This window comes from Colletes gigas, unplaced genomic scaffold (assembly GCF_013123115.1).
Source record: "Colletes gigas isolate AHSC1104 unplaced genomic scaffold, ASM1312311v1 Colletes_gigas_Sc00011, whole genome shotgun sequence".
NCBI classification, from domain to species: Eukaryota; Metazoa; Arthropoda; class Insecta; order Hymenoptera; family Colletidae; genus Colletes; species Colletes gigas.
The window spans coordinates 8648196-8671060 of NW_025106640.1; the positions used below are offsets into that span (position 1 = coordinate 8648196).

General features: G+C 39.4%; 5 protein-coding genes across 9 annotated transcripts; 3 read left to right on the forward strand and 2 right to left on the reverse strand.

The window, feature by feature from the left end:
• Positions 1-6892: 6892 nt before the first annotated feature.
• Positions 6893-8696, forward strand: LOC122398556 (non-structural maintenance of chromosomes element 3 homolog). Of its 2 annotated transcripts, XM_043398546.1 has the most exons (7): positions 6893-7034; positions 7356-7555; positions 7649-7699; positions 7768-7936; positions 8011-8105; positions 8190-8321; positions 8534-8696. In XM_043398546.1, the coding sequence occupies exons 1-7, from the start codon at positions 7031-7033 to the stop codon at positions 8615-8617; spliced, it is 735 nt and encodes a 244-aa protein (XP_043254481.1). In that variant the 5' UTR covers positions 6893-7030; the 3' UTR covers positions 8618-8696. The 2 variants fall into 2 exon arrangements, with proteins under 2 accessions (XP_043254481.1, XP_043254480.1); XM_043398545.1 differs by having other exon boundaries at positions 7356-7699.
• A 153-nt stretch (positions 8697-8849) lies between these two features.
• Positions 8850-15110, forward strand: LOC122398552 (slowpoke-binding protein). Of its 2 annotated transcripts, XM_043398539.1 has the most exons (10): positions 8850-9933; positions 10040-10900; positions 12885-13054; positions 13352-13617; positions 13729-14026; positions 14102-14193; positions 14483-14608; positions 14672-14745; positions 14833-14880; positions 14970-15110. In XM_043398539.1, coding segments are annotated over exons 2-10 (1404 nt in total). In that variant the 5' UTR covers positions 8850-9933; positions 10040-10571; the 3' UTR covers positions 14971-15110. The 2 variants fall into 2 exon arrangements, with proteins under 2 accessions (XP_043254474.1, XP_043254473.1); XM_043398538.1 differs by lacking the exon at positions 14833-14880 and having other exon boundaries at positions 14970-15104.
• A 1040-nt stretch (positions 15111-16150) lies between these two features.
• LOC122398555 (chromatin assembly factor 1 p55 subunit) lies at positions 16151-18860 on the reverse strand. Of its 2 annotated transcripts, none has more exons than XM_043398544.1 (5): positions 18769-18860; positions 17168-17666; positions 16827-17084; positions 16429-16756; positions 16151-16345 (listed from the first exon to the last, which is right to left on the reverse strand). In XM_043398544.1, exons 2-5 carry the CDS (start codon positions 17575-17577, stop codon positions 16166-16168), a joined length of 1176 nt encoding a protein of 391 aa, XP_043254479.1. In that variant the 5' UTR covers positions 17578-17666; positions 18769-18860; the 3' UTR covers positions 16151-16165. The 2 variants fall into 2 exon arrangements, with proteins under 2 accessions (XP_043254479.1, XP_043254478.1); XM_043398543.1 differs by lacking the exon at positions 18769-18860 and adding an exon at positions 18217-18335.
• A 14-nt stretch (positions 18861-18874) lies between these two features.
• Positions 18875-20135, forward strand: LOC122398557. The gene is made up of 3 exons (XM_043398547.1): positions 18875-19420; positions 19535-19773; positions 19893-20135. Exons 1-3 carry the CDS (start codon positions 19312-19314, stop codon positions 20127-20129), a joined length of 585 nt encoding a protein of 194 aa, XP_043254482.1. The 5' UTR covers positions 18875-19311; the 3' UTR covers positions 20130-20135.
• A 255-nt stretch (positions 20136-20390) lies between these two features.
• On the reverse strand, positions 20391-22203 carry LOC122398566 (transcription factor A, mitochondrial). 2 transcript variants are annotated; one of them, XR_006259198.1, is made up of 6 exons: positions 22148-22203; positions 21929-22077; positions 21264-21636; positions 21101-21199; positions 20624-20915; positions 20391-20526 (listed from the first exon to the last, which is right to left on the reverse strand). XR_006259198.1 is itself a non-coding variant. In XM_043398567.1 (5 exons), exons 2-5 carry the CDS (start codon positions 21985-21987, stop codon positions 20712-20714), a joined length of 735 nt encoding a protein of 244 aa, XP_043254502.1. In that variant the 5' UTR covers positions 21988-22077; positions 22148-22203; the 3' UTR covers positions 20566-20711. The 2 variants fall into 2 exon arrangements, 1 of the variants encoding a protein (XP_043254502.1); XM_043398567.1 differs by lacking the exon at positions 20391-20526 and having other exon boundaries at positions 20566-20915.
• Positions 22204-22865: the final 662 nt, after the last annotated feature.

The window sequence follows — 22865 nt, forward strand, 5'->3', positions numbered from 1 at the left end:
CGAGAGACGAATCGAAAAATATTGCAATGTCTTACTACTTAACTACGATAAACCTCTTCCATTTCTACAGCTACGACTTTCAGGGCTAAACTCGAGGATCCGTGGACGCTGATCCGTCGGTGGATCAGGGATGGGCAAAATTCTTATCTACGCAACGATCTAGAATAATAAATGAAAGATAGAGGACTTTGTGTTCGTTGCTGGTCGATTAAAGATTAGAATTTTAATTATAGAACGATACTATATCATGATGAACCAAAGAGAATCGACGATGGGAGCTGGTTCGATTCCAATCTGCAGAATTCTTATCTGAATACGAACTCCCTGAATGACAAATGAAAGATACAGAACTTGTTGTTCGCTAATAGTTGACGAATGATTTTAATCGTAGAACGAGATATCTCTTTTGTTGGAGATGGATTAGAAGTTATTACGAAGGGTAGAACAAAGTTAGAGTTTCAATTATAGAACGAGTTAGGCGTATCTCGTATCGAAACTTGTAACAACTGTTCGATCGTCGCATCGTTGGAATAAAATTATGCCCATTTCTGCGATAGACGTAACCGGTTGCCGCTAGATTATTGGGGCGTAGTCTCAACCTGCGCGAAGTCGCGTTCGTTATCAGCGTGGCGACGAGTTAACGCCTAATACTCGACGATAAGAGCGCGTTTGCGAATCTGTGCGAAAACGTGGGTGTTGGGCGGATCGTGCACGTCGAATCTAAAGGAGCCGTCGATCGATCGGCGAATTACGCGTCTAGCGATCCTTGGTCTTTAAGAAAAAAACCAACGATCGTTCGTGAAAGTAACAATTTTTGTTGCCTTCCTTCCGGGCTTTCGGAATTGCCGTCATTCCATCCAGTTTGTCTACCCGTCCGTTCCGAGAGCATTCGTGCAGCAGGTGGCAATGACGTCGACTCGAGAGGAGCTACCTGCTCGAAAACCGGCCTCCGATGCTCCCGCCATCGCATCGTATCGGTTCGCTCAGCCTCGCCGCGTTTATCCGCGTTTCGACGCGTCTTATGACCCGAGGATGATCGATTTCCGCAAAGAAATCGATTTCGAACAGAAACAACTATCAGGGAATCGATACGGAAGAAAAGCTAAAGCGTTCCAGGTTACAGAGAGAGGGAAGAAAGTACAGAGTTTTCGTACTCGTACTCCTCGATAGACAATTGTGCAAAAGGTGATTTCACACTCTGAGACCTCTCCTGGTTAGTTTGCGAGCGTTGACAGGAAGAGGAAACGAATTGTACGAGGTAAGTAAAACGACAGTCGCAAAAGCCAAGAGCAAAAACGGGACCACCGGGAACAGAAGGGCTGATGTGTTTTTGCGCTCCGGAGTTTTCTCTCTGTCTCTCCTGGCGAGGCGCTACACGATGCCCATGTTAGGGATACCCTTGGCTGTGTCGCGACGCGTAGTCGATCGAGCGCACGCTGCGCGACCGTCGATTATACGAATCGATCACTCGCGCGATACAGTTGATCGAGTTTCCTTTCGAAGGTGAAATAAAAATTGATTTTTTCAACGGTGCCGTGTAACGGGAAACGCGAACGGATCGGAAATTGAGAAAACGGTACGGAACGTGAAACGAAACGGGCCGCGATGCACGGCTGCGGTGCCTACTCGTCGCCATTCACACTGCATCGAGCGGATCCGACACGGCGAGAAATTGTACTCGCGCACCTGCTGCGGAGCGCAGGTGCGTTTACCCGCTTTCATGAGCATCGCTTAATTTTCGGCGGGTACACGCCGCGAATAATAATCGGCTCCTTGGATCGGACGGCTCTTGACTCTCTTACAAAGAGAACGCGACGAAATTACCGCGCTACGCCGTACCCTCGAACGATATCGACGTCGACATCGACGCGCCGGCGATCCCGCTGTTTGACAACGACTAATTCCATGCTTTGCATCTCGTCCAGAGACAATCAAACGTCTCCTGTTCGGGACACGTTCGTCAACGGCCGATCAGTACGCTAACCGTGCATCGAACGCAGACCGACGCAACGTGGAATTATGTAAACGATACCGTGGTACAATTATTCTTCGATGGTAATTACTTTCAGGGCTCGAGGAGGCTTTACGCTATAACCGTGAAACCGTGAACGTAACAATAATCGAGGAACGAGACGGATATAAAATATAATGATGATTTTAAAGGCTTGGAACCAAACCCCCCACGGATATGGGAGTTTCGCTGTTCTCCAAACTTGGAAAGCCTCGATACGACGCTGATTGAAATTGCTCTGGGATTCTTGGGTCGAAAAGAAAGGAGGTCCACCGTGAAAGATGGAGATCCAAGAGTATAGGGATGCACGGAAATATATACCGGGTCTCGAGTTACGGAGTCGCGAGTCACGCAGAACATAGGGAGACGAAAACAGTCGCGGAATTTAGGTAGAGCGGTGACCATAAAACAAGATTAACGAGGCGAAATACTGTCTGGTGGGAGGTTGCCAGAGCGTTGGCGCCAGCTGACCGTCGCCGGTCGCCGGTCGCCGGTCGCTACGTCGAACGACCTACGCGAATGCGTGCGTACACGTTTGCTCCTACTCCCGGACCTTGTTCCCAGTCTCCTGGTAAGCGTGATTCGCGGTATACCAGCCGAGCGCAAAACAATCTCCTCCGAGACCACGGTCTGCTCGTCGCTTCGCGATTCGATTCCTCCTCCTCGTCTCCCCACGAGATTCTTTCGCCCGTGGACGCATGGTTTTCGTCGTGAGATTTAACACGTGGCCCGACGGAATCGCTATGGTTTTCCGACTACCAAAAACAGGGGAACCCCCAGGACGATACGTGTTCTAGTACGATCCAAGAATTCTAGCGCAAGAGTTAATTGTTCTCTTGCTAAATTGTTAAATATGCGGCTAAGGTTGTCTGCGATGCGTTAATCGTGGATCTTACGTAGGTCGACAAAACCGATCTTTCGATCTCCCGTCTATACCGCGCCAGGCATCGAGCCAATCATTCTACTTTATTTTCCACTTCCCTTTTTCACTGCCATGTGGCTCGCTGTTGCTCGTCTAATTGCTCGGTTGACTGGCTGTCTGGCTGACTAGATTGCCGGTTCGGCGATTCGCTGGCTCGATGCCTGCTCTACTATGTAGTCGTGTTACGTATCCGTCTCTCTGGTATCGAAAACAACGTCGGCGCTATGTTAGTGGAAGAGAACAAATCGTCTGTTGGTTTCTGGCTAAAGGGGACAAAAGGGAAAAAAGGAGACGCGAACGTGGTCCACGATAGCGCAGAGGTTTCATCGTAACCGAGACCGTAACGCGTTCCTTTTCCGCGCGCATTTTTTGATCGCGTTTTGGTACCGGACGAACAGAATCGTTCGCTACAAATCGGATCGACCGTACCTTGTGTCCCGATTTCTGTATGCGTGTAGGTCGCGACTATCCTAACGAACGCGGACACGAACGGCAAATGGCGGGTGACAAGGTATCGGTACCTGCGCTTAATTAACGCAGCATCTCGGCTCTCTGCCGGTACGCCACCGGAGAAACCACAAACATCCTCTATGGGGGATTCAATTTCTGGATCGATTTTCTACACGACTACATACGATGTATTTCAAACACATATTAATTTTAACTAGTCCTTTCCTTTTTCTTACTATATAAAAGCACCTCTCTTTGACCACTCTAATGGAAAATCAAAATAATGGGAGGGGGTTGATATATCGTTTACCCTAAAATTCCATGGTACGTTTGAAATATTGCTTCAAGTTCTAGTGCAAAATTCGACACAAACCTATGACCTAATATAACAGTTTGAAACAGTTACTTTCGGTACCCTGGTGTCGATGATCCAAGGTCCGACCGAATCGGGCCGTAAAACCGAAACTTTGGAAAACCAATAAAGGTTTCGGTCGTAGGAAACTAACGAGAGGGGGGGAGGTGGAAATTTAATAAAGGGAAGCGAAGAAGAAACGGAAGACCAAATACAAGGAAGAACGAGCAAAGAGAACGATACCGTTCTCTTGCAAGAATCGGCCGCAACTCCCTCGCTATCTGTCTCTCTATCTCTCCCCCGTAGGCACGCAGTGCGTACGTGTTCTGTCCAAGTATGTGCTCCTCGTGTAGTCGGTGCGAGAGCGATTCTGTATATAGGATGCGACAGTGTGGCGCCAAGCTCTCGCATACAAGCCAGTTTCCTCCGCTCTTTCGCGACGGTGCGCGCAGACCAGTGTACAGGGTGTTCGAGAAAGAACCAACGGAGCCAGTCGTTTGACAGAGTTCTCCGGCAAAAAACGAATACAGCCACCAGAGCACGTTTTTTTTTTCACGAACCACGTGATACGCGATGCGTTTCTTCGTTCGTTCGCGTCGCATCGCATCGATCCTTTCACACTCTCCTCTGTGCGACATTTTGGACGCTGTCGGTGGAGACCAACAACGAGAAAATTTCACACGAATAAATCTGTATGCGTTCCTTTTATTCTCAAGCGTCTTAAGAATCTACTACTCCGCTACGTTTCCTAAGAAGATAAAGTTGGATGTAAACAAAGCTTGTTACCTGACCATTTCATTGGTCCGTTGCATCAACACGACGTTCTATCGAAAAATGTATCAGGAGCGCAACGCAATGGCAAGTAATCATAAGAAAATTATACTTTAACTGCAAGTACATCACTATGAACTAAGCCCAACTTACAATTAGCTCTGGGCACAAATTAAAAATTACACAGCCAAATGTAATACGACTTTTAAGTTTAACAATATGAAAAATTATTTTGTGTGAAATTCATTCTTTATACAGTGTATCTCAAATTTGAATAGCCAAACTTTGTCAATATAAAAACCTAACAAAAAAACTGTTATATAAACGTAGGTCCTTGAAAGCTTTATTAAGGAATTATTCTATTATGAATCTTTAAAAATACCAATTCTTCTCGAATATCCTGAGTCTATACTCCTTATTTCACGAAAACAGTAACAATACTTTAATCGCGTTTTTCTCGCCTATGTTTATAACATGGTTTGGTCATTGAAATTTTAGATTCCCAATGAATTAATGTTAAGTACACACATAAAATCACTTACCCATTGTTGTCAGTCTTGACCTGCCAATTGTAGAAAATGTCGATTCCTTCGAACGTTTATTTGCAAAAGTAGGCGATATTATGGTGAACAATCTCGGTCGAACGTCGTAGAACCACCTGTAACATTTACTATTTTTAAATTCTCCAGTTCTAAATGAATTATAGTACGACTTAATTACTGATTAATTTTATTCTACATATGCAGATATAACAATTCACTATGGATTCAGTCGCCTTATCAGCGAATAGACAAAACGAATGGCTTTTCTACGATTTCTACCTCGAACGTAACAAATTCGTTGTTCGTTCACTGACAAATATGTACTTAATGCGACCTCGTATATGCATTAACTATACCTTGTATTGGTACACCATCTTGAAACCAAACACGACGAGTAGAAATACACACCACTATTATTCGTTTTCTGTGTTGGTCGTCATTCTTTCGGTATCGATTTGCGAAAATTGATCCTTTAAAACGCATCTCTCGTCACTACGCGAAATAACAAGCGACGTAACCATAGCAACGGCCATCTTGATTTCGATTAAAATCGAGCGCTAGAATCATAATTTACGTTTACTTGTATATCGAGTCTAAACGACCTAATACGAGTAGAAATACACATCACTATTACTCGTTTTCTGTATTGTTCGTCATTCTTTCGGTATCGATTTGTAACAATTGATCCTTTAAAACGCATCTCTCGTCACTACGCAAAATAACAAGCGGGGTAACCATGGCAACGGCCATCATGCTTTCCATTAAAATCGAATGCTAGAATCATAATTTACGTTTATACTCGTATACTCGTATGTCGAGTCTAAACAACCTAATACGAGTGTGATCGTATTATTATATTACAATAGCAAAAGACGTAACACGTATATGTACTTTACACAATAAAGAATGTATAAATTTCAAATAATACATCGTGATGCTTACCAATAATAAGAGTGTAGCTATGTAATCAATATATCATCACTAACAAGATGAAGATAGCGCCACTTTTACCGTGCTGTATTCTAACCCACAAATCAAAATCGACCAAGAAATGCCGACTAGCCGTTTCGCAAAATTGAACAAATTTCATTCACGAATAACGAATAAAACTATTACACTCATTAGTAAACTCGCTTTTATTTAACTTAGTTCTAATTTACGAACGAATCTCACATCTTTAATCGTTATTCGCGAATAAAATTTACCCAATTTCGCCGTTTTACGTAGATGCGAACACCCGCGTACAAACGCCAAGACACCAATGGTGGATTTGTGAACTTCACAGTAAGAAATGGCAAGTGGCGATCCGTTGTCATAGCCGGGAAACAATTTAAATTAGTGGCAAACTCTTCACCATATACTGTTTTAAGTACACTTGACCTAAATATGTACAAAGTAATGCAAAAATGACTTGGCACAGAACGTATAAAAACCTGTGCTTACGCTCGCATGAATATCTCGTCCAATCTCGTATAAAAAGCTGTTAATAGGTTATGCACTATACCTGACAAGAATATGACCGTCAGTTGCCTTCCTCTGGTCATCTGATTCAAAGAAAAGATGTTCCTCTCACGGATAAATGCACGAAGTTGTCCTAAAACCACTGATTTCTTATGAAATTGGTTCTTCAATTCGAGTAACATCAAAACTCATAAGATGAAACGTCTGCACTGTATCTCATCTATAGTTCAAATGAAAATTTTCAACTAACGATAAGTAAGGTCATCTCCGTTGGTAAAGAAAGCCATCCATGAAGAGAGGGCGCTAAAATCACCTCCGAATTTTCTGGTCGGTATGGCAGTCAGATATACCTTGTCTGTATTGTATTGTAAATGTGTTTTGGCGTCATTCAACGCGCGTAACGTGCACTCTTAACCTCGAAATATAATCTGAATAAAGAATTCTTTCCTAAATTGTCAGATTTACACGTTACATATATACTGTATTTTTAAATAACGTGTTTTTATTGGCTACTGTGTAAAATGGGTACGTAGTAACAATAAAACATTTGTTCTTAACATTTTTCTTTTCCACGGACCCCTTTTGATAGTCTAATGGAACTCATGGGTCCTTCTATGCAACGTTTTTCAGAATAACGTTCCCAAATATTAGTTGAATCAATGTATTTTAATCGGTGTTAAAAATCCTGACTTTCCATGTGTAAGTTTGTAGACCCCTAGATATTTTTTTACAGCCCCTTTGGGCCCCGTGGATCATAGATTAAAAATCACTACAATGGAGTATTTAATTTATGTTTTCTATTCCTTACATCCATATAAACTAGACCAACTCTATTTGGTTGCACAGGTTTACCACAAAAAGGGAAGTCAAGCTTACACCAAACTAAATTTTTGTCACAAACGAGCAACAGGCCAAGAATCAAAAATGTTACAACTTTGTCTCAACCTCTTCAAAGCAGAAGTAGAAATAATCAAACGATGAGGCATAATCGAAGGGAACATGTTGATGAAGAACTGTTTATGGCTGATGAAGTAGAAAATCAACGTGTCTGTACCTTGATAAAGTATTTTTTTGCATTAGACAAGAAAAAGCAGATTATAAGTAAATCACGCATAATCAAGAACATTTTTGGCAATCAGGGGAAACATTTTCATAAAGTGATGACCGAAGCAAAAAATATATTATCAAAGGTATAATCGAAAATTTAATTTCCCGTTATTTGCTACAATTCGTTTCGCATAATGATACGCATTGATAGGTTTTTGGATACCATTTGGTGGAACTGGAGGGTAACAAATACATGTTGGCGAACGAAATAGCTAACGCGACATCGCACATTCGTTTGTCCGAGTCCCAAAGTAAACAACAAATACTGTTATTTTTAGTGCTCACGCACATCTTTATGCTCGAGGGATCCTCTACCAAAGGTAACTTTTAAACGTTACCGAAGAAAATCGCGAGAGATGAAAATATACCGTTAACGTTTTCAAAAACGCTTTAGAATTACTGTGGCAGTTTCTTAAAAATTTGGGTATTACATGCTCGGACAACACCCATCACTATTACTTCGGCAATGTTGTACACTATATAGACGAGGTAAGAAGAAAGGGATAAAGGTATTACACGATATTACAAATTCGATAGAAGAATAATATTGATCCAACACTATTGCGTGTTCAGATATTTGTTGCCCAAAAGTATCTCGATAAAATAGTCGTGGACAAGGATGACTCATCAAAAATTGAATACAAATGGGGACCTAGAGCAGAGTATGAATTTTCTCGACGCGCTTGTTTGGAATTTATGTCAGAAGTAATAACACGTTCTATACTTATTTCCGTGCAGTGAGTCCTCGAGTTACGCGGATTCGTAGCTTTGATTTTAAAAATTTTACCGTATTTTGATATTTATACAATTTGTCACGCGCTTAAAAGCTTCGGAACGAATTAACCGCGTAAGTGGATGACTTACTGTAATAGCATACATATAGAATAAGCGACAAATACAATATCGTTTACGCGTAGGTCTACAATGGACGTCCAATACAAAATTGGCCGTTGCAGTGTAAAACTATGATCGCACGAGAAAAATCGAAGAATCTCCACTGATCCACGTTATGGATAAACTGTATATCGACTGATTATGTTTATTAACTGTTTATACATTTTACAAAAATAAATTTGTGTTAATCAGTCAACAGAGTAGTTTCGAAAACGATATTTTCCTGACTAACAATAATTAGCAATTTTCTTCAAACGTCCCTGAGTGCAGCCGTAAAAGTGCAAAGCGAGATTAAAGTTCGTACACGGTCTTCGAGTTCAGCGCAGGGGTCAGAGGAATCTGAAACACGCTCAGTTGCCCTAGTTTTAACCAAATCTAATCGGATTCATATTTTCTTACAACGTTACGTTGCACAACAACGAGCTTCGAACGAAATGAAGTTACAGAAACCATCGAATCGTCATTGTTTTTATCGTGAGATTTGAAATTTGCAATAAAACAAGCCGTCCTGTTCTAATTTTGTTTGCGAATAATGCTTCGATAGAACCTCACGTGCATTCCGGTAAGTTACTTTACGCATAAACATAAATGCATTGACCTTGTGATTTTTCCACGACACGTTTTATTATATTTTGACAGCCATGAAAAAAAAGACAAGCGACAGGCTACATCAAACCAGACAGTACCGAACGCTTAATCGTGAGGTTTCCGTTAAGTAGACGGTAGCAGCTTAATCTCTTACTATTCCAGCGTGCATCGGAAACCCGATTACACTGTCCAACGCCAATTTTATTTTACAATATCCGCTACGTTATCCTTATAGAGTTTTTCGTCCTCGATCGCTATCAATTGTTGAAAACCATGATTTTCAGTGAAAATATCGGACGATCGAGAGAAAATCCAGATCGATGACGTTGCCCTACTAAAATTCGCAAAGGAAGGAAGAAACAAAGAGCATTCAGATATTCGTGATAGACTTTTGGAACTTGAAGGATTAAACGTGCATTGCATAATAAACTACTCGTACGAATATAAATTTCTCTCTACGTGAATATCTTTTTTTTTAATTAATTTCATTTGCAATTAATGCAGGCTGCGATACGTAGATAAATTCATGGAAGAAGAGGTCGATTCTCGGACGAGTTACGATACGTACGAATCCGTAAAAAATCGTAGAAACGTTAGGGGATAGACGAAGCGGACGGATATCGTTATCGTCGGCGCTCTTCATTCGAAAACGTAACTTTCCCGTTCGCGAATGGCAAGAGCGTGATTGCGCAGTGAAGAGTACCCACGGTGAACCGTACCAGCTGTCCAACTACCAGTGCAGCGAATCTGTGTCAGTCAGGCCGGGCTGCGAAGCAGGTGCTGAACGCGGGAGTCGACGGTCAGTGTTCGTCGGTGTTCCAGCCGGGTCTGGTGGGTAGGTAGACGGTTTGCGTCGCGGCGCGCGCGGTTCGTAGTGTCGCAGTACCGCGCGCATCCCTGCACTCTTACCCTACTTCTGCAAACCATTTTTTTCATCCTAGTGCAAGGCCTATCTCTGGCCTAACGCCGGCGATTAGTCGCTGACAACGGGGGACCAAATTCGGTAGAGAGGAGTCGCGCGTACACGGGCGAACCTCGTTTCCCGATATAATCGTCCGCGTAACAGGACGAGCTAAAATAGTAGTAACGATGAAAACGATTTACAACCACCGAGGGAGCACCGCGTAGGAAGAACAACGAAACATCGTGCGATCCTTCGGGACGATCGTCCTGCAACGAACGATGCCACGCGTCTCACGGACTTGTTCGACGTTGGAGAGAGCCGAGAAGAACGGAAAAATGAATTTTCGTTTTTGAGAAGGAAAGCTCATTGTCCGAATGAAAGTCGGGACTCGCTGAGCCTCTAATGGTGACAACGAACGCCTGTTTCACCGCGTATGTGTACGGTTCGATGCAACGAGCACGTTGAAGCATCGCGAACGAAGGCATAGGGAATTATTTATTACCCGGCGGAGCGGATACGGCGGTCGACGATCCGAAACGGCGCGCGGCGGGGCAGGGAACTCGCGCAAAATGTTCAACCTTTATCAGAATTTGAACAAGAGGGACGACGAACACAAGGAACCGGTGGTCACCGGGCACGACAGATTCTGGCAGGAACGTCCGAAGACGCGGCGAAAACGTCGTGCCGTCAATCGAAGGACCCAGAGTGCCATCGAACTCGATTCCGAGGCTATAGTATCCGCGCGGGGAACTCTGCGCCGTGGAAGAAGCGCGAGCATCGAGGACGAAGACAGCGACGATGAGAAGGGCTACCAGTTGACTAATAAAATCGACAATCTAGCAAAAATATTATTTAGTCGCGTGTCCGCCGCAAGGGGCTGCAAGGAGTCCGATGTCAGGTAATTGCAACAGTCTAGCTACACACCGTGACAAAACTAGGATAGGAACTAGGATGATAACGAAATTTAGGCTCGCTAAATTCGAAAATTTCCTGGGCACGCGCCCTAGGTTGCCTCGACTCAACAGATATTTTCACGAACTTGCTATGCAACTTGACGCGTACCTTCTCAAAGTTGTTTTTCTTGAGATCAAAGCCTCGTTGGCACTTGTACCACCCTGTATAATAGCGTTGTACGACAACGATCGTGGAGATTGACTGAAGAATCGTCATTAGCTATACGAAAATATGAATTACACCCGAAGAAAGTTTTACCGATGCCGCGTCTGACCATTAATCGCTTTTTCTACTTGCACCAAAGTCCAAATACTCGATATTTTCTCAAAAAAACAAGACCTCGAACGAAAAAATGTTATTTCTTTTTTACCCTGCGTATTCGCGACTCTGATAGAAATAATTTGCACGGGTCTAAACGGACCCGGAGTCCGCTGAGCGAGGGTTAATTTATTACGAGCGTTTCGCGACACACCTGTTGGGGGAAGAGAAATTTCGCCTCGAATTATTCGAACAACCCAATATTATCGATTACCTATCCAATAAGGAAGAGAGGGAGAGAAAGAGAAACGTTTGGTACGATCGATAGCAGCAGAGTTACTCGATTACAGCTAACGACAGCAGAATTGTGTTGCTACCTGCGCTTCGAATCGAACCAGTTAACACTGTGCCCAACGGAGACACCGTTTCCAAGATTTCTTTCACCGAAGACTATCGATCGACCTCGAGTATCCTTCGGTCTCTCAACTACGATACACAAGTACCCAAGTTGGCTTTTCGTTTACAAACGGTTCGACTGTTGAACGGTAAACGCGCGATCGCTATAAGTGCCTACGAACGTGGTCGATCCGAACGATTTTCGATCGGAACGCGTCGACGCGATAAGTGAAAACTCCGTGAAAACTGCACTCTATCCCTATTAAAAAGTAGGGCTGTGGCTATTCGTGGCCAGCAAGGAACGAAATAACGTGCACGTGGGGTCTCGATCAAGGCTTTTAATTATGACGACGCTATCGCGACACACTGACGATCGTCACAGGGATTGCTTGCAGAACGTTAAATTTCGAGGGAAACGTATACCGACGACGCAACCACGGTCGTTTAGGTGACATTCGAGTGAAATTTTTTTTTCTCCGAATTCCACGCGCGTGTTTATCGATTTTAAGTAATATAAATCCGAATAATAAACTGTTAAAACGATAAAACGTAGGTTGCAGAGGGTAATAGGAATTCGAGAAGTTCCACTCGGTGGGATAAGCTAAGTTTATTCGCGAACTGTAGAAAAATCGAAAGCCGTGAGGCGTCGGGAGTACGTCGACAACCTCGATATTATTTTACAACTGTCGCCTAATTGGATGAAACCCTTCCGTTCGTAGGCACGGATGGCTGCTCGCTGGCAACGGTAACGCGGTCGATCCAGTTTGTACTCGTTGCTTCTGGAGTCTAATCCATTATTGGGATCACTCGGGAAACCATTCACCCGGCCAAGAAATTGTTGTTAAACACGATTATGATTTTCCGAACGATAGGTATTACTTGTTCTACTTTCATTCTCGTTCCTTACACTACCCGTCACGATTACCTCTCAGACAACAAGTAGGCTTGCCATACGTCAGGTATGCAAATACCTGTGATAGTTGCTTCATCATCGAGGCAATTCAAGGTAGTGGAAGCTCGATATTTGGGTACGAACCCCGTCCGTTGTTGCATTGTGTAAGGGATAATCACTTATTGTTAGCAACAAGTGCCATGTCTTCCGTTTTGACACAAAAGATCGTTAGAGACCGACGATTACTTCTGAATATCTAATCGTTGGAATACTGAAAGGCGCATGAAAAAGAACTTTGCGCGTTTGCAACGGCGGAAATCGATTCCTGGTAGCGAAAGGGAACAAGATCGAGCTAAATTTCTTCGTTGTTTGCTCGCGATAGAAATGGAAGACACAATTACACGGCACTGGGTCACGGACCGTCCGTTTGCGAGGACGTCGGCGAGTACATGGAAATGGAGAGAAGATCCCGAGACCGTGCCTTATCAATCTGTCAGGTTTATATCCGAGGAACGCCGCGCTACAGTCTCATCAAGCAGCTGAATAATCTCGGTAAGCTCGCTTTGCATCTTTTATTTTCCAGTATACGTGCAAGAACGAGCACGTAAACGCGTACGTAAGTATTCTGCGGCGAACGAGTGTCCTTCCTCAACGACCACCCGATCCACTATCCGTGTACACCAAGTTTGGTAGTGTGTTTCAAGAAGAAACCAAAGTAGCCAGAGACGACAGAATTTAGTAGAGCAAGGACTTTGATATCAGTAAATTTAATAAAGGCCATGTGTGAATGTTAATTTGACAAAAAAATAAAACTACCGAGGTCTTTTGATCTTTCCGGTGATATTCCAGGCTCGAGAATGGACAAACACTGGTTCGCGGTGAGAGACAACTCCCTAAAGACCGACCGGCTGATCACGTTAGCTCCATTGAGCAAAAACTGTTCGTTAAGCATTTCTCCCCTGACGAAAAACATCTTGAACGATTTGTTCTTAGCCTTGCAACATCCGTACATATGTCCTATATTCGATATCGATTTCCTCGAATACGAGAATCAGAATTACGTTATCCTGGTTCAGCCGATCAGCCAAGGTAGTCTGAAAGACTTGATATACGGGGTGAGTAAACGATACGATAGCGTCGGGTAGCCGCGAAATGAAAAAAAGAAAAGATATATAAACGGAGAGAAATGACGAGTTTTTGAACGTGATGTCGGTGCTATTCGGTAGATTGAAAGAACCGGCTGGAACGAAGATTGGGGCCAAAAGTACGCTTCTCGCGGTAAGGGACTCCCCTTGCCTCAGGTTCAACAAATGGGACGTCAAGTGTTGGAAGCGTTGATTTTTTTGAAAGAAAGAGGATTTCCAACCGTGACCCATTTACACTCGGGAAACGTGCTCGTACAAAACGGTGTCGCGCGGCTCGCCGGCCTCGAGAACACGCTTCTCGGATTCACCAGTCGAATACATCCGGTGATCACGTCGCGAATGTCGCAACCAACCACTTCCATCGACACTATATGTTTCGGTAAGATAAATTTCCATCGACTACTCGATCGAGCCACAACCATCGTTATTTTTCACTGTCTAAATATCCTTCTAGGTCATATGCTATTTGAAATGTGCGCTGGTTACGAATTACGATCGTTTAAACCGAATTCCGTGCATCTCTCGGATCTTGAAATGTATCCACAAGTACAAATCTCTCTCTATCTATCTATCTATCTATCTATTTATCTATCACACACGCTCGTCAGATCGTTTCCGTTTTCTTTCTTTAACATACAGTATTGTCGTTCGGTCCGATTTCTTCATGGGCTCGTAAAAATTTAAGCAGCAGCGATATCTGCAACGTTTGATCGACGACGAACAATCGAATAACGCGCTTCGATCGATCGTCGTTTAATTTATTCGCGAGTCCATGAAAAAATACACGGGCCTTCCTCGCACTGGTGGGAACTGATCGAACCGTTCACGTGTACAGGTCGTCGAGTTACTGAAATTTATATTCGGTGAACCAACGAACCGTCAGAAAATCATACAAGAGCTTCTCGTTCATGATTTATTCAGAAACATCGATCTACGTGAAATGCGAAGCGCTCCCGTAACGGTAAGAATTATCCATCATTTTGTTCCGTTAATATTAGTTACCTACTGCCAGTCTTTCTCGTAGATATTTCGACCAACTTTAACACCGCCAATCGTCAACTTGCTCGACGGCATTAAACGACAAAACGTCAATAAGAGGTAACGAATACGCTACGCCAATATCGTATAGACTTGTTGCTGGCCATTTTTCTATTTCGCTAAAGATTCATTTTGCATGCACAACAGGCAGAGGTCACGCTCTATAAGCGACGTGTATTTAACACGCAAATTTTGGTAATGACGCCAAAGATCCGAGATTAATCAACATTAACATGGAACGTAACAATCGTTAAAACTTAAATCCACTTTTCCTGCTTTTACAGACTCGCAAGCTTGGACGATACCGTCGACGTCGATGCAGTGTCTCTGCACAGACCGGACACGGTCTGCGAGAATTCATTGCTCGACGAAATATACAACGAACTTTCGAACACGGCTGTATAATTGTGGGAACAAAGTTTATTCGGTACGCGATCCTTGGACGCGTTCATTTAATCGAGGTCTGGGGATCGTGTACTCGTACGTTTCTCTACCAAGTGCCAAAAAATAGTTTCGATCCTAACGACGATGCAACGATGATATATTTAATGGAAAAAAGTAAGAAGAAGACAAGAAATAAGGAAAAACGAATAAAGAAAAGTTGTACATGTACGGTCAACTTTATTATTTAAAGTATTAAAAGACACCCAAGATACCTGCATCTGTCGAATATAAAGGGGAAGAATGAACTATCACTTTACAATCGTCGAAAACTCGTCACCTCTTCGTTGTGTTTTCATTACATGTTTCTACAATGTTTCCATCCCTCGCTGATTTAGTAAAAATATATCGACACTAATAACGCAAAACGATACAAAAATAAACAGAAAAAAAAAATAATATTCTCTTGTATAAATACCAGCGACGATGCGTGCGTATATCATTCCTTTTTTTTTGTTAACGTTTCGAACAGAGAAATAACACATTTTACCGTAATACTCGAGTTATCGAACAAATAATACTTGATTAAATTCGAATAAAAATCTTCCTACTACCGAAACAATCTTGTCTTACATAATTATTTGTTTTCAAACAAATACACTAATTACGGTATCCGATAAGATTAAACCCAAAAAAATGAACCTTTCGTTGGAAATCATAGAACTTTGGGACGCAACTTTATACGAACGTAAGAAATTACATCACAGAATCCACGGAAAAACTGATTTTCCGATAATTTCATACATAAGGTGTCTTATAATCTTACAAGGATCAGGGAAGTACAAGCATCGATCACGTCTAGGAAACACTGAACACGGTTATTCGACGCTCAATTAATCATTTCTGTAAATGTGCACATAACTTGGCAAACGGGCTTTCCGAATTGGTAATAAAAATAGGCGTTATTGCTTCTTGATGATCTTTTTCGTTTTAACGTTTTCCTTATACTAGTTCGGATAGTTGGTTTCGCGCGAGGATACGTTTATGTTGGTAGAAAATGTCAATATCAAATAATTTAATCTTTATTATTTCTCACGGTTTATGAAGCACCAGCTTCTAGTTCACTGGCTGGCGTATCCGGTTCTTCGTCGTTGTAAATGTTTTCTGCCATTTGCCACACCTGCATTATATTATCCTCTGACACTGAACATATAACCCACGGTTCGTTTGGATTCCATGAAAAATCACTAATCTTTGCTGTGTGGCCGCCATGTATAAACTGTAAAATTCAAACAGACACGTGACTTTTCTTTTCTTACGGTACGAATCCACTGTCCCCATGAGTAAAAATATCGAATGTACCAGTAATTCGGGTGGACCATCTTCGGCATCCTCGCTAGACTGCTCTTCGCCAATTTTACTAAGATCCCATACGTGTAGGCGCCTGTCTGTACCACTACTGGCTAATATCGTCTCGTTGTGCGGTGACCACTGTACTTGGAAGATCTCATCCTTATGCGATTCGAACGAATGTAACTTTAGTTTAAGATTCCTTAAATCCCAGAGCGCTACCGTTTTATCAGCGCTACCGGTCGCGAGAATGAATTCCGAATACGGATTGAAACTTAAACAATTAACTTCAGCAGTATGAGCATCGACCGTATGACTTGGTTTGCTGGTATTGTTACACCTATAAATTATTGAAAAATTATCATATTTTCTACCTATTTGTTTCGTCGATGACAATGATAAATAATTACCTTGTGTCCCATATCATTAATTTTTGATCATCCGCAACAGAACCAAATAAAGATTCGTGCAATAGATGCCAAGCTACATCCTCGACGACAGCCGTGTGCCCGGTGAAAATTGTTTTCGCATCTATAACGCGATTTTCTTTAGGTGGCGCATTAATATCCCACAGACAGATAGTATGATCATCGGACGCACTGAGCAGGTATCCATTGAGATTTGGATTCCACGAAAGGCCGTAACCTTCCTTTTGATGTCCTCTCAATCTGATCGAAAGTTAGCGAATAAAATTTATAGATATATCAACTACGTATAAACTTTGTTCAAAAAGATAGTTTTTCTTACTCACCTTAGATCAGGCTGACATTCACCATTTGGATCTGGTTTACTAGGATGTTTTGTGTAATCAAATACTAAAACATCGCTAGATGGTGTTTTAGTTGCGATTACGCAAGGATTTTGTGGCATATATCGTGCTCTGTTTACCTCTCCCTCGTGGTTTATCTTTATTTCAATTTCTATCTTCCCACTAACAGAACCAAATCCTCCGAACTCGCCTTTTTCATTATCATAATGAGAGGCGTCAAACTGAGCATCTTCGTTTGGTAATTGAACACTAGCGATAAGTAAATGATTCTGTTCGTCCGAAGTATGTGTACCCAGAATAAGGCGGTGTACAGAGTAATCCTTTCCCTCTGGTCTTGTTACATCAGGCAACCACTGGGCGGTTAAAGATGGCCATTCTAGAGCATGTGTCATCACAAGGTCGTACAAAAAGGGAGTATTTTTTTTCCATATTTTATATTCTTCGTTGATAACTCTTTCCTCTACAGCATCATCAAAAGTCTCTGCAATGAGATAGAATATGGAGTAAACATATTAATATTAATAAAATATCAATGTAAACGTAAATATTAAACGGAAACAGTTACATCGCATAACTTTATTAAAAAATGATGAAAAAGAAGGTATATCAAACTGAAAAATATTTAGTTTATACAAAAAAATATTCTATATAGATTAACTTAGCTGTTTATGGAAAATCAAATAGAACGCAACATTAGAATCAGATTAAAGTTTCAATTAATAGAATCGGTGACTTTCGCGATAATATAACCTGCCGGTCACTAAATACGAATCATATTCTTAAACCTTTTCATTTCACAATACAGAAACATTTAGCGTTTGATCATAGCCATAATTCAATATTAAAGGTGAATTCGATTTTGAGAAACGTATTTTATTTCTAACAGAAATAAATTTATATAAATTTCTTGCTTAAAGTAATCTTGTTTACTATAATACGAAAGCGTCTTTTGAACGAACAACTGACCGCTGTAATTATATGAACAATTAGAAAACTTATCATGGTTACGAAACAACAAATCTTATTCTTACCGCCGTCTTTATCACCCATCCTTACGTTTCGTTAAATTTTTAATATAATTCGTGAAATACCGACAAAATCTTTAACCCGCCAAAAAGCCGCGAAGCACAGCCGGAATTCATCAAAAATGCAAACGTACTTGCTAGAATGCCTTAAACATACGCCGCGTTTTCATTGTACAATCACACACATGAATAGACAACCTAATCTTTTGCGATACGTAGTTTAAATTACGTTTGTATAGTACATTTTTTAATGTTACATATATATAAATGATGCGTGTCGTATTAAATAAATAGAATTATACGGTGCTAGAATTAAAACTAAGCTAGAATTCAAACTAAAAAAGTCTTAGAGGATTCGGATGTTTCATTCTGTTTGATACGTTATGCTTAAGCGAGTCAAGATTTTTAACATTGATTAAAAAACATATAGGAACGTTATTCCGAGGAATATTACATAGAAAGGGTCCACGAGCTTCATTAGGCCGTCAAAAAGGATCGATGAAAACAAAAGGTTAAAGACCACTGAAGTATAGTATAGATTCTATAGTAAAAACTCACATTCGCCTTCTTTCTCGAATCCCCGAAGCTGTCCGAAACACCGGAGCTCAGGTACACGTGGTTGTACAGTGTGTGCGTAAGTGGAGGGGCAGTTTCTTCTGGACACTGGTCTGTTTGCTGGTAACAATATATGCCATATACAAATAATATCAATTACAACTATTACTAAATGATAAGGAAGCCACTGCTAGGCAATACAGTCAAATTTACAATACACAATAAGTTTAAATTCGTTGAATTATTGTATGCGATCTACAGAATGTAATTCGTATGTTTTATTCATTAAGTGTTTAAAAATTCGCAAAACAAATCCGTGAACGCAAGATTAGTGTTGAGTATTCGTCGCCAATACGTGCGATCGCGAATATGTTGTGACAAACCGAAGCATCGATCACCTAAATTTCAAAAATCATTTTTTCATCGTCTGAAATTATATATTCTTTGTATTGTTCGTCGTATGAAATTTATCTAATGAATTATTTCTTACGAACGAGTACAAATTCTAACCTATAACATCCGATTAGTCAACATATTACAAAAGCCATGGACGATATTAGTGCTAGAAGAGAGGCAAGGAGAAGGAAAATCTTGGAAAATTCAGAAAAACGTTTGTTAAAACTTACTGGTCGAACTAGTTATACAAAATCAGAAGGTAAACAATTTGTTATAATTTATAAACACGTCTGGTCAGAATTCATTTTTCTATACAGACTGTACAAGAGAAGATCTTAATGTTTGGTATTATTCGTTTGTTATATTGTTACAGAGAAATGTAACAATGACATTAACGATACAAATGTTTTTAAATTCGATGATATTTGGAATGACATACAGACTACTTCCAGAAATGATTATGACGATATAAGAACTGAAAATATTCAAAATACTCCTGCTCATACAGAATTGTTACCGCTTGCATTATTAACAAACCGTATAAATTATGTATTGTTAGCTCTCTTTGTCAATATACTATTTTTACTAGAACTGGATTATATATTTGGGAAGGTAATAAAAAATATTGGAATACCGAACAATTTCGTTGTTCTTTTATGTTTATACTCGTAGAGTATAATTATATGTATACTCGTATACATTCATATATAATTACTGATTAAATGTTTCAGGCAATTGCAATTCCATACTTTCCAATAGCGATGGCACGTTTGTACAGTTGTAAAAATACGCGGGAAACGCAATATGGTAGTTTACTGCATGCTGTTTTAATCTTATGTAACATCAAACCCAATTTGATTTACCAATTTAAAAAATTTGTAACAATTCTTCACATAATACTTGGAGATTTAGCTTTATATATTTTTAGTTTTACCTTAATATACTATATATTTTCATATTTTAACTGATTTAAATGTGCGACATTATATATCAAATGGAACTAAACAAAATGCTTATTCTGAGAATTTTGTTTAAATTTGTATAGATAATAAATTCACATGTCATATATTGCATTCAACTTTTTTAAAATTCATCAATACGATGACCACAACTGAAAAGATTTAAATAATTGAAAACAGTATTTGTCTTATTCTTTTTAAAATGGCAAACCTTTTTTCTTTACATTCTACTTACAAATTGAGTCGGAATAGATACTAAAAAAAATTCAATTTTTTTTTATAAGTATGGGATTGTAAATTATTTCTTTTCAAAATATAGTTGCTGATCGGCAGTAAACGATATTCTAATAATCGACTTTCTTAATTAAGAATTTATTTTAAAACCCAGAGTAATTTATGGAAAGATCTACAAAATAAGAATAATAAAATGAAAATATTATGGCGGAATAATAAGTACTCTGTACATGAAATATAAATAAAGTATTCAAAATCTGCATTCTTACGTGTTATAACATTATTGGGTATTAGGTTTATTTAAATTACTTTAAATCTATTATAGAAAAAGGAAGTAAATGCAAGACAATTCAGGTCTTATTTTTGTTTTTTTTTCAATGCATTTGTGCCTAGAGTTTTGCGTCTTACAATGTCTGTATGACCCAAATCCAGCATATCCGATTCCCAATTTTGTAGGTCTTCAATATGCTTTGTTTTCAACTGTTTTGCCTCTATAAAATAGCTTTCCTTTTCTACATCCGTCATGTTATGCCAATGTTTTGTCAATAAACTCACCCATTGCTAATAAAATGAACAAAAAGAAAAAAAGACTTAACATATGAATCGACTAATCCGAAGATGTTCCATTAATACAGAAAGCAATGAAACTATCGAACAAAGAATAAATATTAACATTATTTTTTTTCTAATTTTTATTTAATAGAGAAGTAATATATTTTTATTAATCAAAGGTAAATTTATCATACCGTATAAGTTATGTCTGAAGTTTTTTCATGTTTCCTCGATGCTATATACAACATAAATGCATTTAGTGGTCGTTTTGGTTTTCCAAAAGTTTCTTGTTTCTGGAATTCACTTTAGATAAAACAATGAAAAGATATTAATCGATAAAGAATATAATGTGTTTACCTGTTTATTCTCTAATTTGGTTTTGTGATTCTTTTCTTTGATTTTCTGATTTACTAATAACTGTTTTTGCTCTGTAGTTAAGGAATGCTCATATTCCTTTAATTCTTGAACATATATTTCATAGTTTGTTTTATATTGTCTTTTGAAGAATTCTTTCTCATTAGGATTCAAATTTGCCCATTCTTTGGCTGCCACTGGTAGGAATTCCTTATATGGCACAGTATCATCTTTTCCCATAAACTTTGGCTTAATACTTCGAATGTATAAAAGGAATGGACTTTCAGGTTTCTTTGGTTTTATTGGAATTGTGTCTTCTTGCGAACATTTTAATACATTTTTTGACAAATTCCGGTTACAACTTAGCAGGTAATTTCTAAAATAAAAATGAATTCACTTTTTTGTGTTAACGAAAATCAATGTAACAAAGAAAGAAACTGTTTGTACACTTTTATAAATGTAATTAATTAATAAATTGCCTTTATAAATAGTACAACAACGAATTTAAGCAAAATTATTAGATGAAATTATATCACCAAAAATAAACCAACGCATATGCATAATCACTGAAATTCCAACCATACTATTCGTATTGGAAACTTCTATAAAAGCTTGTTTGAACGAGTATGTAAACTACATGAATGCGGTATAATAAAAGATCACTTTACCTTGTGGATAAAAAGTTTCCAATTTCTATAGAATGTATTAACCTTCCAAAACGTGCCATTTTCTTTATTAACTACAACTCAATGTGGTTTAGGCATTGACTCTGTATAGATAGATGGATTTAGGGTTTGAACGTAGGACCTATTTACATCTAAAAATGAATTCGATTTTACTTATTACTGAACGTAAAAATTTTAATGCACATTATATCAAATAATTACCAAAAGGTCGTGAATAAACAAAATAATCGGTTTACATATCGCCCACAAGTTACAAAAGTAACTAAACAAATGGAATTTTTGAATTACGACCAATGAATAGTATGATATAGATATCTCTTCTCGTTGGAAAAATTTCATGAATTAAAGTTCAAAATTGGTCCGTCAGATAGCGCTTTCGATCACTATTTGATTTGAAACTAGATTCTAATCAATTTAAATTTTGAAAGTTAAGTTTTCTAAGAAGCGCATAGTAGATTACGATCTCAGACTCGTAAATGAAGAGTATACTATAAGAAGGCATGATATTACTTGCATTAAAACAATCTAAGGATTAATAATCCGTGTTTATCCATGGTAAGTTATTTAACAAAAATTAGTGTTTAATGATTGCCTTGTACAAGAATCAAAAAAACATGCATTACAAACAAGACAGTGGCTTCTTGTTATAATTCAATCATCAACTAAAAGTTTATGGAACCTATTATACAATCTAAAATATTTGAGTCTATAACTATAAAACCATGCTCTTGCAATATTTAAAAATAAAATGTATTAATTGCTAATTAAAAAAAAATATGTTGAAGTTCATGGAATATATTAATGATTTAAATGTTTGTCTACACGATTATATGTATAAGTATCTCATATAATATGTGTATCGCGTGTTGACACCATTCTCTTATACTTACTGGATAAAAAATGAATTGGTATGAAATTA

Excerpts from the sequence above, each read along its gene's own strand:
- LOC122398555 (XM_043398543.1), bottom strand. Across the intron at positions 17,085-17,167 it reads GAATGTCAGCCTGATCTAAG|ATTGAGAGGACATCAAAAGG; the intron begins GTGAGTAAGAAA and ends ACTTTCGATCAG. Across the intron at positions 16,346-16,428 it reads ATGGTCCACCCGAATTACTG|TTTATACATGGCGGCCACAC; the intron begins GTACATTCGATA and ends TGAATTTTACAG.
- LOC122398557 (XM_043398547.1), top strand. The coding sequence starts at position 19,312 with ATGGACGATATTAGTGCTAGAAGAGAGGCAAGGAGAAGGAAAATCTTG. Across the intron at positions 19,421-19,534 it reads TAGTTATACAAAATCAGAAG|AGAAATGTAACAATGACATT; the intron begins GTAAACAATTTG and ends ATATTGTTACAG. Across the intron at positions 19,774-19,892 it reads TGGATTATATATTTGGGAAG|GCAATTGCAATTCCATACTT; the intron begins GTAATAAAAAAT and ends TAAATGTTTCAG.
- LOC122398552 (XM_043398538.1), top strand. The coding sequence starts at position 10,572 with ATGTTCAACCTTTATCAGAATTTGAACAAGAGGGACGACGAACACAAG. Across the intron at positions 13,055-13,351 it reads CAAGCAGCTGAATAATCTCG|GCTCGAGAATGGACAAACAC; the intron begins GTAAGCTCGCTT and ends GTGATATTCCAG. Across the intron at positions 14,027-14,101 it reads CATCGACACTATATGTTTCG|GTCATATGCTATTTGAAATG; the intron begins GTAAGATAAATT and ends ATATCCTTCTAG.
- LOC122398566 (XM_043398567.1), bottom strand. The coding sequence starts at position 21,987 with ATGGCACGTTTTGGAAGGTTAATACATTCTATAGAAATTGGAAACTTT. Across the intron at positions 21,637-21,928 it reads GGAAACTTTTTATCCACAAG|AAATTACCTGCTAAGTTGTA; the intron begins GTAAAGTGATCT and ends TTTTTATTTTAG. Across the intron at positions 20,916-21,100 it reads CTTCAGACATAACTTATACG|CAATGGGTGAGTTTATTGAC; the intron begins GTATGATAAATT and ends TCATTTTATTAG.
- LOC122398556 (XM_043398545.1), top strand. Across the intron at positions 7,700-7,767 it reads CAAAAAATATATTATCAAAG|GTTTTTGGATACCATTTGGT; the intron begins GTATAATCGAAA and ends ACGCATTGATAG. Across the intron at positions 7,937-8,010 it reads CGAGGGATCCTCTACCAAAG|AATTACTGTGGCAGTTTCTT; the intron begins GTAACTTTTAAA and ends AAAACGCTTTAG.